This window comes from Lichenostomus cassidix, chromosome 2, assembly GCF_008360975.1.
Source record: "Lichenostomus cassidix isolate B80296 chromosome 2, HeHo_3.0, whole genome shotgun sequence".
Taxonomy (NCBI): Eukaryota; Metazoa; Chordata; class Aves; order Passeriformes; family Meliphagidae; genus Lichenostomus; species Lichenostomus cassidix.
The window spans coordinates 150,615,996-150,628,556 of NC_139482.1; the positions used below are offsets into that span (position 1 = coordinate 150,615,996).

At 53.0% G+C, this 12,561-nt stretch overlaps 1 protein-coding gene across 1 annotated transcript; it reads right to left on the minus strand.

The window, feature by feature from the left end:
- Nucleotides 1–9,069: 9,069 nt before the first annotated feature.
- MAFA (MAF bZIP transcription factor A) lies at nt 9,070–12,084 on the minus strand. Its single transcript, XM_085053703.1, has one exon. The coding sequence runs from the start codon at nt 11,237–11,239 to the stop codon at nt 10,373–10,375; it is 867 nt and encodes a 288-aa protein (XP_084909829.1). The 5' UTR covers nt 11,240–12,084; the 3' UTR covers nt 9,070–10,372.
- Between the last annotated feature and the right edge of the window lie 477 nt (nt 12,085–12,561).

Genomic DNA, 12,561 nt, shown 5'->3' on the forward strand with positions numbered 1-12,561 from the left:
GCGGGGGACCAATACCAAAGCAAAAATCAGGGAGAAAGACGTTGCCTTCCCTGATTAGACAGGGAGGAAAAGTCTCCTGGAAAACAGGAATCGACTGCCGTGCACTGGCCCGGCACCTCATCGATCCATGCGGGAGTATTTAGGAATTCTAATGAGCTTCCACGGAGGCAAAAGGAAATAATTTGTGTAAGAAAATGGGGTGTTATTTCTAAGAGTTGGTTTGACACTGGCTCAGGAGTTTGATCTCCAGGGTGGCTGGGGGTTGCCAGGAGATGCTGTGACCAGGAAGGAAGGTGATGGTCCATGGACATGGGGCTGATTTCCCAGCTGGAGATGGGATTTGGGAAAGCTGCCTGGTGCAGACCCCATGGGATGCTCTGAGAGGGCATGGAGGGGCCAAACAGGACACAGAACTTTCCCAAAGTGGGAAATTCAGGGACAAACCTCCATCTGAAGGCTCCATCCAACCACCTCTTCCCATAGTCCACCTGCCTGTATTGCTCGTCACTCCAACCCAAATTCCTCAATTCCATTGCCTGTTCCTACACCACAACCACTTCCATCCATCCATCCATCCATCCCAGAACAACCAACCCCAACCCTTCACCCATCCGTCCAACTCAACCACATCCATCCCTCCCATTGCCTATCCCTCCTAGTAAATCTTTCTTTTCTGATTTCCCATCCTTCCCACTCAACCCCTTCCATCCACTGCCCATCCCTCCCATCCAACCACCTGCATCCCAAAACCAATTCCTCCCACCCAACCACCTCCATCCTCTTTCTTGTCTTTCCCATCAACCATCTCCACTCCAAAGCCCATCCCAGAACAACCAACTCCAGCCCATTGTCCATCCCTCCTGTCCTTCCCACTCAGCCCCTTCCATCCCACTGCCCATCCCTCCCATCCAACCACCTCCACCCCAAAGCTAATCCCTCCCATCCAACCACCTCCTTCCTATTGACCATTTCTCCCATCCAACCACCTCTACCCCAAAGCCCATTTCTCCCTGTGATTCCCAAAAGGCCTGGCCCACCCAGTGGCCACCAAGTGTCCCCTCCCAATCCCACCTTTTACAGAGTGCAAGAAAGGAGCACCAGGAGGATGTGGTGCCAGATGTGTCCAGCTGTTGCACGACTGGGCTCATACATCTTTAACCACTGCCCCACACTTTTCAGGCTGTGCATTGGTGATGGGAGAGAAGCAAGCCAGAGCTGGGTTCCCGCAGCCTCCCCAGGACCTCCACACCTCCCTTCCAGCACGGATGGCTCCATGAATATTTCATCTCTGACCTTGCGGCTTTGGTTGGTTTTCATTGCATTTTTTTTCACTCCTCCTCCGCTGTCTGTCCGGTGCTTCCTCATCCTGCACTAATAACCCATCCCAGGAGACCCTCGGGACCCCCATGCTGCTTCCTGCAATATTTATGGAGCAGGAACCTCTGACCAGGGAGGCAAGTTTGTGGTGGCAGCGTGAGCACAGCCCCTGCACGTGGAGTGGTGGAGGATCCTCCCCTCCTCTCCTTCCCCAGCCTCTCCCAGAACAGGGAACACAAGGAGACACCTCCGGCAAGAACGTTTTTGGGGATGACATTAAATGAGCTCCTAAATGCAATTAAAAATGAGTTCCTGAGCATCTCCTCTCTGCCTTTGGAGTGGGACAAGAGGAGGGGAGGGAAGAAATTAGCAGCAGAGCTTTTTTCTTAGGGACTAGGGATAATCAGAAAGGAAAAGAATTTTAATTTTGGTTAATTCCTTTTTTTTCCAATGGCAATGCTGTTCCTCTGTTGAGGCAGAACCTCAGCAGTCACCACACTCTCCAGGGATGGAGGACCTCATTCAGGTCACCTGGGGCCTTTTTCCCCTCTGTGGTCATGGCTTGTGTCTCCTTTCCTGAACTCCAAAATTTCTGGTGTGCTCCAGAGCTTCTGTGGATCATCACCTCCCCAAATATGAACCAAGCCCAGCCTGGTCCTTCCCCTCCCACTATTCCACAAGGATTTCTTGCAGGGATCCCAACCAGGAGCAGGGAAAGCCAAAACTCTCCCCATATTTTTTTCCCAGAGCAATCAGAGGGGGCAAATCCCAATTCCACAGCTTCCACCCCTCTGGGCAGCTGGAGAACATCAACCCACCTGGGCAACACGGCCCTTCCTTAAAACTTAATCAGCAGCTGATGAATTTTTCACGAGGACAAACAGGCCAGGTAGACGGGGTCCATCTTTTATTCATGAGCAGCAGGGGAGGGAAGGCTGTGGGCGGAGATGTCCAGGCTCAGTCAGGTCGTGGATGTCTCCCGGAGAAGTTCTTACGGCCAAGAACTCTGTGGCTCAAGGGAGGAGGCAGCAGGAAAACCCCAGGGAAGCAACATGGAGTGAGATGATCCCAGGGCTGGGGTGCACTGGCAAAGTTTCTGCCAGCTCGGGAAGAAACCCAACACAAAGCTTCAAATTTTGGCTAAAGCTGAGCCTAAAATTTGCCTGAATTTTTATGGGGATCATTTTGCTGGGGAATGTCATCCCAGATGCTGCCAGCACCTTCCCCACTCCACTATCCATGTCCATGTGAGGGAATTCATGTTTTTTGCCACTTGGAACACCATCCCTTAAATCCAAACCCTGCTCTGAATCAAGCAAGATGGACCAACACTGACCAGGAATGTATCCTGATCTTCCTGCAAGGCAAAGAGCTCTGTCCTCCTGTGTCCAGCCTTGGAACAGTCCCTAAATCCCATTTCCAACCCATCCCCAAACCCATTTTGCATCCAAAGCCCAGGTGGGGCAGGAATCACGTGCTGCTCCTACCTGGCTCTGTTCACATGTAACAGCCATGAATCCCTCTGTAATAATGAGTTTAATTAAACACAGCCCGGCCACAAAGCCTGGCCTGACATTTAACTGGCACCTGAGAAGATGCTAACGAGAAAGACGTTAATTATCCAGCTTATTAGATGTCCGCATTATTAACATAACCCTGACGGAATTAACTTGATACAAACTATCCCACAAATATTAATTGCCTCAAACTTCCTCGTAACTCGGAGGTATTAATAAGGCAGTAATTATGTATGGATTGGAGAGCTGGAAGTTAATGACGTGGCAATTTGATTTGTCTCGGAGAAACACGATAAACCCAAGGAAGTGTTCTCCGAACAATCAATGGATATTTAATTAATGGACAGGACCTGTCGGCGTAAATCGGAATTAAACGCCCGCGACGTCTTGTTCCAAGTGTTATGACAAAGGTTCCTGGGATGTGGTGGCATGGAAGGGGTCTCTCCCATGCTGATGCTGCTGGTGGCAGCATCAGCAGTCTCCACTCCATCCAATGCATGAGGTCATGGATGTGTTCCTCATAAAATGCTGGAATGGTTTGGGCTGGAATGGAACTTAAAGATCATCTTGTTCCAACCATCCTGCCATGGACAGGGACACTTTCTGCTATCCCAGGCTGCTCCAACCCTGTCCAACCTTGCTTAGGACACTTCCAGGGATGGGGAATTTCCAGCCTCTCTAGAAAACCTCTTCATCTTCCTCCCTGGTCCAAGGAATCCTTGGGCTGCATGGAATTGATGAGAGAGGAGTGTTCCCGTCCCCCTCTGCTGTTTATCCTCACTCCCACCTCCATCCCAAGGCCAGAGCCACAAACACGTCCTCACCAGGTGGCCTTTGGCAACTGTCCCTTGGGAAAAGGGTTAAAGTCTCAATGATCTCAGGTTTCCCACTGCCAGAGGGCACTGCAGGTTTGGATGGGATATGGGGAAAGAATTCTTCCCTAGGAGGGTGGTGAGGCCCTGGAATGGAATTCCCAGAGAAGCTGTGGGTGCCCCATCCCTGGAAGTGTCCAAGGCCAGGTTGGACAGGGCTTGGAGCAGCCTGGGATACTAGAAGGTGCCCCTGCCCATGGCAAGAGGTTGGAACTGGATGATCTTTGAGTTCCTTCCCAACCCAAACCATTCCATGATTCTATGCCCAGGCCCCTCTTTTGGATCCACACACAGCATGGCCAGGGTGAAAACTCGAAATAAATCTCCATCCATCTCTCAAATCTCACACTGACTGGTTTTTCCTTCCGTCCAGCTGATGGAAGTGGTTGTCCTCTCTCTCCCGTTGTGTTGCACCTTCATCAGGATGGGCTTTACACCTCTGGAAGTGGGCCCTGACTCCGTGGTGAGGAAGATGATGGTCCAGCACCATCATCTCCATAGATTTCAATTCCTCCAGCAACCAGACAGGCAGGATGAGCCCCATGGGAGCAGGGAATGAGCTGGTACTTTGGCACAGCCCTCTCAGAAGGGGTTGGCAGCACAATCCCTTTGCATTCCCAGCCTCCTTCCCCCTCTCTTCCAACCTCTCTTCCCTTCCCTTTATGTAAATGGAAAATAACAATTAGTTTATTTTTGCTTGTGCAAATTACAGCTCCCAGGGAGCCGCCAGCTGCCAGGGCTGTGCCGGAGCTGCGCTCCATCCTCGGCCTTTTCCATGAATAAATAACCTGGTGGGGGTGGGAAGATGCTCCCTCTGCTTTCCCTCCACTCTCATCCACGGAAAAGGAGGATTGGAGGGGAGGTGAAAACCTAAGGAACCTTTGGATTTTATGGTGTGGGTAATTAAACACTGAGCTGATGACTTAACCAGGAGCTTGGTAAGCCAGGATACGGAGTTGTGGGGATTGCGTGGGGAAAAAGGGGATTGCTGGGCATTAGGGACGATGATTCCAAGGAAAGCTGCACTTCCCAGACAGCTGGGATAGCAAAGGGCAGTGGCTTGTGGGATCTGATCACCTCCAGACCTGAGGACTGATGCTGTCCTGGAATGTTTCCCACTTGGCAGTGGAGCAATTTTCCCTGGATACATGTGGATGTGCATCTGGCATTCCATGGTTTTCACCCCAAATCCCACCTCCTGCATCCCAAATCCCACCTACTTTATCCCACCACCTGCACACACAGAGGCAGTGACGGGTAGGAGGTGGAATTGCTGGAATTGCTGGTGTTGCATCCTTGATGGAGTTGATCCAGTCAGGGAAGGGTGAGCTGGACAGTGCCGGGTTCGTTCTTGTTCCTCAAGATCCAGAGCTTCCCTTTCCTCCTGGATCAAGGGGCAGTGACAGCTGGCACACAGCCTGCTGCAGGGAGCATCCCATATCCCACATCCCATGCCCCATATCCTGCATCCCAATTCTCGTATCCTATTTGTCACCTCCATTATCCCATACCCTATATCCCACATCCAACGTTCTCTATCCTTGCATCCTACATCCCACCTGCTCCATCCCACCTCCTGTATCCCATATCCCACCTCCCACACCCATATCCTGCACTTAACCACCTGCATCCCAATTCCCATAGCTGCAACAGCATCCCTGGCAGATGCAAACCCACCAAAAACAAGGAATTTGGGACAAAATCCCAGTTGTGGCCCTGTTCATGTCATGTTAGCCATATCCTGGCTTTTGGGAAGGATCTCACTTCCTGCTGAGTTTAGGGATGACATTGGTGCAATAGGGATGCACTGGCTGGGGGAAGGTGGAGGGCTGGAAAAAATTCCAGCCTTCAGGATGAGCCATGCCAGTGCCAAAGTTGTGATCCCATGGCAGAGCTCTGCTCCACCAAGGTGATAAATAGAGATCAATTTATTTTATATAGATATGTATTTTTATATAACATGTGCAGGGCAGTGTTTGATTCTCAGGGATGTGGAAATACTGAGGAAGCAGCCAGGCACAGAGCATGGAAAGGATGGAATGTGCAAAAATCCAACTCTGGCTGAGCCAGAATACAAAGATCCCCTCGAGCCAAAAAATTCCAGCTCCAAACCGAGCCCGGGAACTGCTTGCAGCAGCTCAGCCCCGAGTTCAGAGCCAAATCCAAGATTTCCTTTTTTTCAGGATTAATTTGGCTGGGATTCGAATTCATTCCTGCTTTTTAAGTGCACATCACCCCAAATTCCTCCCTGTTCAGCAGCCCACCCTGCTTCCACCCCAGGATTTAACTCCAGGACTGGACTTCTCACCTTACAGAGATGTCGGGATTGGAGGAGATGTCGTGATCTGTGCAGAACACACTGGAGCAGCTTTGGGGACAAACCTGCTGGGTGGGAGCATCAATAATTGAGGAGGAGAGAGCGAGGGACACTTTGGTGATATGCATTGATCGTCTCCTTGTAGTTTTCTGCCTGTTTCCAGCGATCCAAATTCCTGCTTGGAGGTGGCATGGAGAACCCCTGGTTCAAGGGGGCTTTGTCAGGGGCTGTGACTGCTCCCAAGCATCTGTGGAGAAGGTGTTCCAGGGTGCTGCATCCCCCAAAATCACCCCTGTGGCCCATGGAAAACCCAGGGGCTGGGAAGCTGGAGGAATTCCAGCCGTTTCCCAGCCCAGCAACACCCGCAGGGCCTTCAGCGGGAAAGTAAAGCTTGGAAATGGGGTCAAGGAGCTCTGCAGGACGGTGGCATGAGGGGCACCCCCAGGACTTGTCCCCATGTCCCCATCCCGAGTGCCAGGCAGCCCTCGGAGCATCCTTTTGGATGGGGCTGCTGTTTCCACCCCGGGAAAGGCTGCAGGGTAAGGATGGAGCTGAGGGTGCAGGAGATGCCCAGGATGAGCAGAGGGGCTGCAGATCCTAGAGGAGGGAGCATGTCCTGAGGTCCTGCAACCCCATGCAGACCCCAAAAAGCAGCAAGAAGGTGGAGAAAGAGGCTCCAGCCCTGCTCAGGGATCGGAAGAAACGAGCGAAAAGCTCTGAAACCAGGTCAGAGTGACCCAAAACGCCACACGTCCTCCTGCAGCAGACAGGGTGGCACCCGCAAACCTCCGCAGTCCTGCGGCACACGGGTGACACACGACCCTGTCCCGCCACATCCCCATCCCAAAATCCGTGCCAACACGCTTGGAATACACACACATGATCCTGCAAGTATTGCAGCCATCCCAAAAAACGCTGCTAATCCAAGCAGGGATCACCCAGCCACCCATCAGAGCCTGGGGTGCAGAGGGGGCTCAGCCCAAAAAAAAGGAGACAAGTCATAAACCAGCCAAATTTGGGCTTAGACCACTTTCGTTTTTATTATTTATTCAGCACAGCTAAATCCCAGAAATCTGGGAGGTTCAGGAGCCCAGATAAAGTCAGGATGATGGGGCAGAAGGGTGTAATTCTAACCCCGAATTTCCCCAGGAAACTGTGGGACGGGAATTCCCATGGAGGACCAACATTAACGGGTGGCAGCAACACCCTGTGTGCTGCTTGAGCTATTCCCTTACTTAGGGGATTTCCAGGAGGTGTTGGGGGAAAAAAAATTAGTGAAGAACTAAAAAAAATAAATTATAGAGGTTCAGGGAATTGGGGATCCCTTCGGGATGAAGAGAAAGGGATAATACCTGGATCACCAAAATAACCTGGGATCTTTCCCAGGTTGTTGCACCCCGAAAATGAAATCTAAAAAACAAAAAAGAGAGGGCAGAGGGGAAATTTGGAATCTTAAATTGCTGCGTTCACTCTGCTAAGGAAGAGGAGAAAGGATTCTGGAGCGGGAGGAGATCGCAGTCACCCCACAGGATGGATCCTGGGGTGACATCCCATGGGACAGCGCTCCCAAAAAACCCCACACAGCCCCCAAAGTCAGCTCTGCTTCTCCAACCAGCCCCAGTGCAGCTGGGAAAAGGGGAAATGACCCCCAGGATGTTCCTACAGGGAGCGTGGATCACGGGAAGATCCAGGGATGAGGATTTGGATGGCAAGGATTGAGGTTCCCAGGGCTGGTTTGGGGAAGACGCCAGCCCCAAACACCTTCTTCTCCCCAAATTCTCCTTATTTAATCATGACCAGGCAGCTGGATGTGTTCTCCTGATAAAACATGCCAAGAGAAGGGGATATTGGGAGGAAAATTAGGGAATAACCCACCAGGAAGCTGTGATTCACCTCCAAAAATTTTAAGGCAACGATGTCCTGCGAGCCGCTCTGCGGGTTAGTTTTATTTAGAGCCAGGTTTGCAAAGTTTCCCTGGATCTAAATAAAAACAGGAATAAGGGGTAAATCCCCCACCCCCCAAAAACCCCAAAGCAAAAAGGACAACCTTTTTTGTCCAGCTCTGGGACAAATGTCCCTCTTTGCATCCCAAGTCCAAGCTCCCATCCCAAAATCCAAGTCCGATATTGAGCCGAGCTCAGGCTGCTCAGAAACCCTCTGGCCGCAAAATAGGAAACTAAAAAGCCTGAAAAGGATGAAGAAAAAGGGGATGAGGTTTTGGGGATGCCGAAAAGGCAAGAGCAGGGGGTTGTGGGGTCACAGGCACCCCACAAATCCCGGGAAAAGCCAGGGGGTTACATGAGCACGGTGGAGATTTATGGAAGCAGCAGGAACATGCCACAGCCTGGGGACCTGTCACTGCTGGGCAAAAATATAGGAGGGAAAATACATCTGAATATTAGAAAACTATATAAAATGCCCAAAAAATATGTGGGACGAAGGCTTGTGTTGGAATTTTTCCCGCTAAGTCCGGGAAAAGCTGCAGCCGCGCTTGGGGTTTGCGGCACAGGGAGAAATATCCTCAGAAACAGTCCCAAAAAAACCCCAAAAATTTCTGTAAAATACCAGCCCAAAAGCTTTCCTTTAGGGAAGGTGTGGGCTTAGTTTATTAAGGGGTTTTTTAGTCATTCTTTTAATTAAAAATTCGAGCGGGAAAAGCCGAAGAGGAAAGAAGAATTATTTATTACCAGTGAAAATCAAGCCAGCGGCTCATCGGGACGGTGTCGGACAAGCTGGGACCAAACTGGATCCGGTGACTTTCCAGCAGCTGCAGGGACAGAGGTCTCCAGGACCCTCCAGCCGGGAAAGAAAACCAAAAACACCCAGAACCCGACTGGAAAAAATAAAAAAAAAAAAAAAGAAAAACAAAGGCAGGAAAAGTGAAAAGCCAGAGTTCATTGAGGCAGGAGCGACGCTCGACACCGGATTTATCTCGGCGGGAGCTCGGGGAAGGTTTTGCATCAACACCGGGAAGAATAAACAACCCCAAACCAAAATCCCGATGCTGCTGGACCCCCCCAAAGTTGAGAGAAAACCCGACCCAGGCTCTAGTTGAATATAAGTTTTTATCTTGATGCAACATCATTAAAACCGTCACAAATCGAAACAACAGGTCGTTAAAAACGCTTCGCACGATCAGTCCCTAAAATGCACCAGGCTCCCAAGCTCGCTTTGTCCGCAGGACCCTTTTGTTTCCCACCCCACCCCAAAATTTGTTTTTTTTAATGTTTTTTTCTCCTTTTTTAAATAAGCAACTCGTTAAAAAAAAGAAAAAAAACAAACCCGCCCCGCTCCTCCGCGCAGGATCGGTCCCGCTTTTGCTCCAACGATTGCACGAATTCTTAATCCTCTTTTTTCCTCGTTTCCACAACAAATAATGTGCATTTTCTTGCCGTCTTTTTTTCTCCAAACATCGAGGTTAAAATAAGATTTTTCCGTTTCCCGAGGGTTAATAAATAAATCTGGTGCATAGTGAGATAGCAGCCAACCGTTTGCAGTCCATATATTACTATATTGCCTTTCAGGTCACCCTAAAATTGTTACCTCTTCCCCTCCCTCCCCACCCCACTATCTTTAAGAGCATAGATAATTTTAAATCTCTATAAAACAGTATTATTTCACCCAATTGATTCCTGTATATAGTGCATTCGGCTTCTTCCCAACATCGTTAAATTAACTCGGATATTATTTGCATGCTATTACATACAAACTTTTAAGACTCGTGTATTTTTTTTTCTCTTTTCTAAAGGATTTTAGGGTTTTTTTGTTGCTTTTTTTTTTTTGTTCGTTTTCTTTTTCTCGTAAATCACCAAGCAAAATATAGGCTCAAGGAAAAAAAAAAAAAAAGAAAAAAAAAGGCAAAAACGAACTAATTTTCTACATATTTACAAGGGTGAATAAGTTAAATGTGGCTCAGGTTCGCCGGCCGGGAATGGGGGAGTGGGCGGAGGGGCCGGGCAGGGCGCAGCGCTGCCGGGGACCCCCCCGGCCGATCCGTGGGGACCCCTCGAAGAATAAAAATCCCAATGGAGGGGAAAAGCCGCAGGAAAAGAAGGGGGAGAAGCCACCTGGATGGCGCTGATGCTCCCGGGAAGGGGGGCGGGTGGCCGTACACGTCCCGCATGCAGGGCTGCCCCCCACTCCCCCACCCCGGGACCCCCACCCCGAGTCCCGACGGGTGAGTGCGTGGTGGGAGGGAGGGAGGGAGTTCAACTTCCCCTCCCCAAAATTTCAGTGGGGACTTCATAATATTAATTTTTTTTTAAATACAAGCGGCGGGGCTTTTTTTTTTTTTTTCCCGCATGAGGAAAAACCAAAAAGGGGATCCCACCCCATCCCACCAGCCCGGCTCACATGAAGAAGTCAGCGGTGGCTTTCGGGGCGGCGGATGGGGAAGGCTCCCTCGGGAAGCCCCGGCCGGCCAACTTCTCGTATTTTTCTTTGTACAGATCCCTTTCCTTGGCCAAGCGGGTCACCTCCTGCTTGAGCTGCTCCACCTGGCTCTGCAGTTGGCATTTCTCGTTCTCCAAGATGTGCCGCTGCTGGACCCGCTTGTAGCGGCAGGATTGAGCGTAGCCCCGGTTCTTCAAGGTCCTCCTCTTCTGCTTGAGGCGGATCACCTCCTCCTTGCTGAAGCCCCGCAGCTGCCGGTTCAGCTCCCGCACGGACATACTCACCAGCTGATCGTCGGAGAAGCGATCCTCCAGGCGTAGGTGGTGATGATGATGATGGTGATGGCCGGGATGGTGATGGGCTGCCGGCGGCAGCTCCTCGCCCCCGAAGGGCTGAGGTCGGAAGGGCTCGTACCCTTGGTGGTGATGATGATGATGGTGAGGGGCACCGATCAACGCCTCCACCGCGTCCTCCGGCGTCAGGTTGAGAGCTTCGGGATTGAGGTGATGCTGGTAACCCGACATCCAGTACAGCTCCTCCAGCTGCTGTTTGGAGCCCAGGGAAGCGGCGGTGGTAGCCGGGGGGCCGGGGGCAGGTTGCCCACCGGGGCTGGGAGCGCAGAAGCTGGGCGAGGAAGGCACGGAGGAGCAGGGCGTGCTGAGCGGGGTGGACGACAGGGACCCGGCGGGCAGACGGTGGCACAGCCGCTCCGCCTCCGCCGGCTCCTTCTTCACCTCGAACTTCATCAGGTCGAAATCGTTCACGTACTCGATGGCGAGGGGGCTCGTCGGCAGCTCCGCGCTCATGGCCAGCTCCGAGGCCATCTCAGTCCATGGAGGGACCGGGGCGGGAGCCCCACCGCTCACCGAGGGTCCCGCGGGCTCCGGGAGCCTCCTCCGAGCGGGCTCCGCTTCGACCGGGCTCCGGGACCTTCTGCCGGGGCTTTGCGGTGGGGTTCAGCGGGGCTCCGGGACCCTCGCACGGGGATCTTCTGCCAGGCTCCGGGACCTCCGGTTCCGCTGCGGGGCTCAGCTGGGCTCCGGGAACTCCCGACGGGACTTTGCGGTGGGATTCAGCCGGGCTTACAGGACCTTCAGGCGGAGCTTTGCGGTGGCGTTCGGCGGGGCTCCGGGACGCTCCGACCGGGATCGGCTGCGGGGCTCAGCCGGGCGCCGGGACTCTCGGATGGGACTTTGCCGGGAGGTTCAGCGGTGTCCGGGATGAGGCTCTGCTGCGGGGCTCAGCCGGGCTCCAGGACCCTCTGCTGCGGGGCTCAGCCGGGCTCCGGTTCTCGCCTCCGACGGGACTTGGCGGTGCGGTTCAGCCAGCCTCCGCAACGGGGCTCCGGGACCTCCAGCCGGTATTCCGCTGCGGGACAGACACCTCTCTCCGTCGGGGCTCGGCTCCGGTCCGCAGCCGGGCTCCGCTGCTGGGCTCCGGGACTCTCCTCCGGCCGCCACGGCTCTGCGCTGGGGCCGGGCGGGCTCCGCCGCTGCCTGCGGCCGGTTCCCAATGGCGAGGAGCGGGCAGCGCCCTGGCCGCTCCTTCCTGCCTCCCCTGGCACCTGCCCCGGCCCCACCTCCCCGGGCTCCGAGCCTCCTCCTCCCGCCGGGACACGGCGCCCTGGGGGCGGGGGAAGCTCCCCTGCCCGCCCCTACCCGCGACCGGCGCCGCCGCCGCCGGGCGCTCAATGGAACTCGCCGCTTTTTATATGGGGAAAACGAGGCACGGCCCCTCCCACCGAGGCGGGGCTAAGATCTTCCAGCCTATCAGCGCCCCGACAGCCCGCTTTGATTTGCATATCCCCATAGCAACGCCCCCAGGGCAGCTGTCAATCACAGGATGGGGGGGAAATGCTCCGGGTACCCCCTGGACCCCCTCGACTCTCGCATCCCAATGTGAGGCTTTATCTCCCACCCACCGCCCTGAGCTGAGCGCGGAGTGGGGAAAAACATCCAAGAAATCCTAATTTCCTACCTGCAATAAATGGGAAAGATCCAAAAAGAGGGTTATTGAGCCCAAATCAGGTTTGATTCCACCTCACTAACAGATCTCAGCATCCCCCTGGATGACATCTGAGAAACAGCCAAGGATCCTTCCCAAATCATTTCCATCCTTTTAGAAAGTCAAATAAATATAATTTTGG